Source organism: Gossypium raimondii, chromosome 2, assembly GCF_025698545.1.
Source record: "Gossypium raimondii isolate GPD5lz chromosome 2, ASM2569854v1, whole genome shotgun sequence".
In the NCBI taxonomy this organism is placed as follows: domain Eukaryota; kingdom Viridiplantae; phylum Streptophyta; class Magnoliopsida; order Malvales; family Malvaceae; genus Gossypium; species Gossypium raimondii.
This window is the reverse complement of record NC_068566.1, coordinates 28,974,197-28,980,809: the sequence shown is the minus strand read 5'-3', so window position 1 is coordinate 28,980,809 and position 6,613 is coordinate 28,974,197. Positions and strand designations below refer to the sequence as shown.

The following is a 6,613-nucleotide window of genomic DNA, read 5'->3' as shown; positions in this document are numbered from 1 at the left end:
GTGTAATGGAATAAAAGTTCAAGTACTTATTAGACCTAAAAAATTTTAATATCAATTAGATACTTTTAGATAATTTCAAAGGATAAATTATATTTTAACCTAAAATTTAATATGTAAAATTGAAAACCAAAGTGAATGTTTACATTGCATCGTAGACAAACAAGCTTTTTTTTTTTTTTTTTTCTTTTTTCTTTTTCTAAGCATATTGTCTTGTATAAAGTTACATTTTAATAGGAAACAGGTTACTAATATAAGAGTAAAATGAAAATTTTAATTCTATAAAAATGACAAAAGAGGGCATTGTCAAATTAATGATTATGATCAATGTTCATTTTAACAAGGTTAAAAAAAACACATCTGAATGGTAAAAGAATTAGGGAAAAAATTAAGCTAAAAAAATGGGATAGAAAGAATGGTGTGGTATGAAAAAAATTGTCTAGGTGTCCTATTTTTTTTTACTAAGGAGATCCATATCCAAATGGGTTCTTACTAGCCCAGTTCCACTGATCCTCGCAGATCTCTTCAATACCATACTTTGCTCTGTGAATAAATCCAAAATTCAACAGTATGAGTTGTTTGACAACAGGATGTATGTAGAACTATGCAAGCAGTTAATGACCCTAAATTAATAAACTTAAAATTTTGCATGTATGTAAAGCTCTTACTTCCATTTCAATTCAGTCTCGGCCTTTTTTATTGAAGCATAAATGACTTCGGAATCACCGGGTCGACGTCCGGCTATTTGAAGAGGGATTTTCTGATAAAAAGTAATAAATAAATAAATACCATGAATAACAAATAAGTACAACTCAATATATAAAAATTATAAAGAAAACTAAACAAGGAATCATTTACCTTCCCGGATGCCTTTTCAAATGCTGTAACCATTTCTAAAACTGATGTTCCCTTTCCTGTTCCCAAGTTGTATACCTCACAACCTGTGATTGAATAGGTAATAAGGACCAATTCTACTGAATTTTAACTTCAATACGTATACTATGTTATATAAATACCTCTTTTAGGATCAGATAGTTTTTTTAGTGCGGCAATGTGGCCATCTGCTAAATCAACAACATGGACGTAATCACGAACCCGAAAAGATACAAGAAATGGCCCCTTTGTCACAAGTGATCAAAGCATTGAACTCAATTTCACTAACAAATATTGATGTTTAAGCTACAAAAATAACCCAAAAGACCTGAAGCATGTTGGTTAAATTTCAAATTTCCCTTCCCTTGGTGTGAAAAAGGGAGCCAGAGCTTCATGGGGTTGGTCGACTTCATTACAAGGAAAGAAAGGTTTTGCTTAAAACATGGATTCACAGTGTCAAGGAGTAGACGAAATCGAGACTAACAATATCAAGCTTAATTAACAAAGAAAGTTGTTGGTAGAAGCTCAGTAGAACTCAAAATCATATCCCAGTTCATAAACATACTCAAAACGAATTCTGAAATATGAAACAAGATTCATTGGAACCTAAGAAGGTGTCATACAGAAAAAATCTTACCCCGGTACCATCCTTCGTTGCATAATCCTTTCCAAACACTGTCAATGCTTGCAGCCTACCAACTGCAGCTTGTTGTACAAAAGGCATGAGATTGTTTGGAGTACCCCGGGGATCCTCACCTATGTGGCCACTGGGATGAGCACCAACTGGATTAAAATATCTTAGCAGTATGATCTTCCATTGAGAATCAGAATTACGGAGGTCGCGGCAAATCTCTTCAATGAAAAGCTGAACCACCATGTCAAATATGATTAGATGACACTATTCTTAATTGACAAATGCCAAAGTATTCATAATGGATTCATAAAAAAGAAGACATTGTTTCCTTGAGCTGCTAAATGGTATGCAGTTAAATGCTCATCGCATACCTTGGTTCGTCCGTATGGATTCACTGCAGACAGGGGGAACTCTTCTGTACATGGAACCTTCTTTGGCCAGCCATAAACAGCAGCAGATGATGAAAAGACAAGCTGCAATGTATCATATTAGATCGGTCAACTTCTAAAACTCAAGAAGCCAAAACAATCCATAAACTGAATCTAGGTTCAACAAGGTGCTAGTATGTTTGTGATTACAGTTTGATCAAGAAGAAACCCAAGTCTGTTTCGTCTCTGGTTCTAATGATTTCCATAGCAGATGCCAAAAGGGAAAAACGAGAGCAAACACTATCCCACACACAAGGAAGGGAAAGAAATGTACATTTTTATATCCATGTACAGCCATGACTTCCAACAGGAGAATTGTCCCAATGATATTGTTGTCATGATAGAGCAATGGTTTACTTACACTTTCACCAACTGCGTTTAGTCCAGCAAAGTGAATCACAGCATCAAATCTGATAATGTAATAACCTTAGAAATTTGAGCAAGTAGAGAAGGCACAATAAAAAACCAAACATATAATATAAATTCCTGACAGTACTTTGTCTGAGCAAATATTTTTTGAATGGCTGGTCTATCACGAAGGTCCACCTGCAGTTGAAACCAGTGGTCCAAATCTTAGTTAATACTTCAATGACTTCATGTTTTCAGTGATTTAATGATTCTTGTTAATTTTGGGACAATAATACAGCAGCACATGATGGATTTGATTTATAGGCAATATCAGACAAATCCCAATGTATATTAATTGAAGCAAAAACATAATAATAGAGACCCTTCAACAGTTTCCAGATGATAAAAGAGATAACAATTAATTACCGAAGAAAAATTTTATGTTTAAAGCTTTTAAATATTATCAAGAAAAACAATTAATAGATCCAATCATTTCCCATTCAAAAGAGTCCTTCCATGTACATTAAAAAAAAGGGGTAAAATACAGATCAAAAGACATGGGAAAAAACACTTTTGGGTACCGACAATAAAATAATACAATTGAAACATTAAACAAAACCAAACGGACTATATTATTATATTCTTTTATATTTAAGGAATATTCACCGACTTTAAATCTGTTTAATCAAATTATTATGTTGCTTAATTAAGCAGATTTTGACAAATATTTTAAGTATTACCATTTAATGCATTTGATATGGAATTCAGAAGTAGAAAGAAGATCATATTCTCACCGATTCTCTTAAACTCTTCAACTTATTTAACTTTTAAAAGCACTTATAAATTAATAACATAGTTGAATGGAAATCAATTCACGAATTCCTTCATTAATCAAACATACACCAAAAATAGATAATATGGCAAACAGAAGCAGAAATTTTAAGAAAAAAAGAAAATGTGAAATTAGTCTACTATTTGCAACTATTTCAACAAACATCATATGATCGAAATTTTACAGCGTAACACGTTGCCAGCTATAGCAAATTCGATTAATCAAATTTAAACTAATTACACTCCAAATTAACAATGAAAACACAAAGATTAAGTGAGATTTCTCTCTGGCAAACCAACTAAGCAGTCTAGCATTAAAATAATTACAAAACTACACATCTTCAATTTTCTTCTTTAAAAAAAACCGTAAATAGGTGAATTCAATCGTTCAACGAACCTGGTGAAAGGAAAGGTTCCTGCCGAATTCACCCGCGAGTTCTTTGACTCTTTTGGGAGCAACATCCGAGGAATTGTCGAGATTATCAACAACCACTGTTTTGTAACCGCTTAACAACAACTGCAACACCGTGTGGCTCCCGACATAACCGGCTCCGCCGGTCACCAGAATAGTCTTCGACATATTCGAACCAATCAAAAGCAAAAAAGAAAAACTGAAAGTAAAAGAAACTGAGAGAAGAGGCGAGCGTAACAGAAGGCTAATAATAATTCTTTGAAATTAAAAGGGTTTAATGGAATGAAAAGGAAACAATAGGAGAGAGAGTCGTATACAGGGATTTAAATTGCGGTCGGGCGGACATAACGGATACTATTGCGGTCATTGCGGGTATCGCGGTCGTGAATTTTATACTACTTATTGTATATTGCGAGTATAGCGGGTTTCGACAATAGCAGTTTCGGACGGTGCCGCTACCACTATATAACGGTTGCTATTTCGATAACGGACCGCTATTTAAACCGTAGTTATATATAAGGACACAAAGCGCACACAAAAAAGAAAAAAGGAAGAGAGATGTTGAGAATGAATGAGAAGAATAGCCACGTGGAGTGAAAAGGGTGAAAAGGCTCCCTACGACCGGGGATTTTGGATGGGATGGGTTTTTGGAGTAAACTAGTTTTCTATTTCTTCTTCTGCTGCCGCCGCTTTTTCTTTTTAGAAGGTATATTCGTATTGGGGTGAACAAATGTTTTATTTATACATCTAATTCTTGTTAAATGTTATTTTTTGAATAATGTTTTAAATATATCTCATTAACTTTTATTAACCAACACCAATAATGTTGTATATAATCAAATTACGGATGCAATCCAATTAATTGGTGTCAAACAGGGATAAAATTATAAAAATATTACAAAAACATAAATTTTGAGCATCAACAATCTCATGTCGCATCACATGATATAAAATTTATAATACCACAAAAATGAATGGACTTTTAAACTCGTTTTGTATTTATTGACGATTTCTTTTGATAAATTATAAAAGAAGAGAAAGATTAATTATCTGATTCAATGTGTGAATACTTTAACATCAAGTTAATGCACGAATTCACATTTTGATTCAAACTAAAATTTAAAAATTACATTCCATTTATTTTTACTTATACTTTCATGTTCTTTCTTTCATACGTAAACACGAGGAAAAGAAAATTAATAAAACATACACAAGTAACTAATCAACACTCATAAACTTTAGATTTTCTATTTATCTTATTTTATTAAAGTAAAATCAACAATACACCATTTTTTCTTCTTCTTTTTCATCATGTAATTGAAGTTTTAGTGTGAAATTTTTTGGATAATTTTACTTTAAGATTTTTTTTGAGAAAAAAATTGAAATGGAAAGCAAGATAGTAGGGTTATTAATTAAATAATTTGTGTATTAGGTATTTGTTTTCTTGATTGAAAAATTTGTCGACTATTTCATTCTAAAACAATTGCGATTTTTTTCCTTAGTGAGTAAAAAGTGAGTACTAGAAATCAACCAAGAAAAAATTCCAATTTGTTTTTTATTGTAATGGTCGACCAATTTTTCCAATCAACAAAAACAAAAATCTAAGAAGAGAAAGATTAGGTGTTATTGGTTTTTTTAATAGGGTAAGATAAATACAAAATTTAAAGCTTAGAACAATTTGTTTTGATTTAATGGCTAAATTTTGAAAGTTCTCATTATAGTTATCACCCATTAAACACCACATAAAAAAAAACCAAAAACTAAACATGATATAATAAAAACATAACACCACCCTAATATAAATTAGATTATAATACACATATTATGTGGGTGAAAAATTACATAATAAATTTATAAAATTTTAATAAAAATAAAATGCTTCTTTGGTTGAAATGGTAAAGTTGAAACAATAATATTTTGATTTCAAATCTTTTGATTCTTATGATCTATCTATGTGTATTCTTTTAGATTTATCTAAATATAAATAGATATAAATATCCTCAATATAATAAGTTTTAGTATTTTACAACGAAATTGGTATTGATTGTTTGAGTGACATAAACTCCATCACTCTTAATAACAGTATGGTATACTTAATAATAGTAAGTACACCATTATTTATGTAACAAATAAATTTGTCAAAATTGATATAAAAATCAAATAATGCTTTAGTTAAAATGATAAAATTAAATATTTTAAATTTATTGTGTCATGGGGTCATATCTCATTATAATTTAGTTTTTATTGATTTTATATAAATTATAAAAAGATAAAAAAAGTACTCTAATAATAATGTAACCTATTTTGTATATAAAGGGCATTTGAGTCACTTTTAGCTGAATGAGTGTCCAATTGACTCATGACCCCAACTCAGTTAGAGGCCTAAAAAATTATGTAATAAATATATTCATTAATAGTTTATATAAAAACCAAATAACCCTATGTTTGAATTGAGGTCATATAAAAGAAAGGAAAGGAAGATATTTTCCCTTGTTTGAATAATTTCTTTTGTTTTTTAAGTAAAGGAAAGCTAAGAAAGTTTAGTAACTCTTGCTTTGTCTCAAAATGTCAAATTTTTAATTACCCCAAATTGGAGGGAAAGTAGAGTAAATGAATTTTTAAAATATAAAATATTCTTTTTACCCTTTTATCTAGCTAAATAAGGCCTTTAGGCCGTTTTTATTTTTTATTTAGGCCTTTAGGTTGATTTTAATTTTAATTAGGGAAATAGGCCGATTTTAGGAGAGGGAATGCGAAAGCACGTCCAGCTAGGCGCACTTTACTGTCATCTGTCAGAAAGCACGCCCAGCTAGACGCACTTGCCCTCAACGGTAACTTCAACGACTTTTTGATCGTTGCCCGCACCAAAATGATAAGAAAATGAAAACCCTAACGATAAATTATTTTGACCCTATAAATACCCCTTAAATTTAATTTTTTTCATTCACATCCTTCTTTCAAAGTCTCTCAACTCTCTTAAACTCTTTGTAATGCCCTAAAAATTTGAATGTTTGACTATTGGATTCTATTGTAATTAAGTCTCTGTATCTGTGGTTATATGCTCTATTTATATGGTTGAGGTCGAGAGTG

General features: G+C 31.1%; 1 protein-coding gene across 2 annotated transcripts; it reads right to left on the bottom strand.

Moving 5' to 3' along the window:
- Positions 1–285: 285 nt before the first annotated feature.
- On the bottom strand, positions 286–4,161 carry LOC105788213 (UDP-glucose 4-epimerase GEPI48). 2 transcript variants are annotated; one of them, XM_052626921.1, is made up of 9 exons: positions 3,509–4,161; positions 2,429–2,478; positions 2,207–2,342; positions 1,876–1,977; positions 1,508–1,735; positions 1,014–1,116; positions 856–938; positions 666–757; positions 286–540 (listed from the first exon to the last, which is right to left on the bottom strand). In XM_052626921.1, the coding sequence occupies exons 1-9, from the start codon at positions 3,689–3,691 to the stop codon at positions 459–461; spliced, it is 1,059 nt and encodes a 352-aa protein (XP_052482881.1). In that variant the 5' UTR covers positions 3,692–4,161; the 3' UTR covers positions 286–458. The 2 variants fall into 2 exon arrangements, with proteins under 2 accessions (XP_052482881.1, XP_052482887.1); XM_052626927.1 differs by having other exon boundaries at positions 2,294–2,342.
- Positions 4,162–6,613: the final 2,452 nt, after the last annotated feature.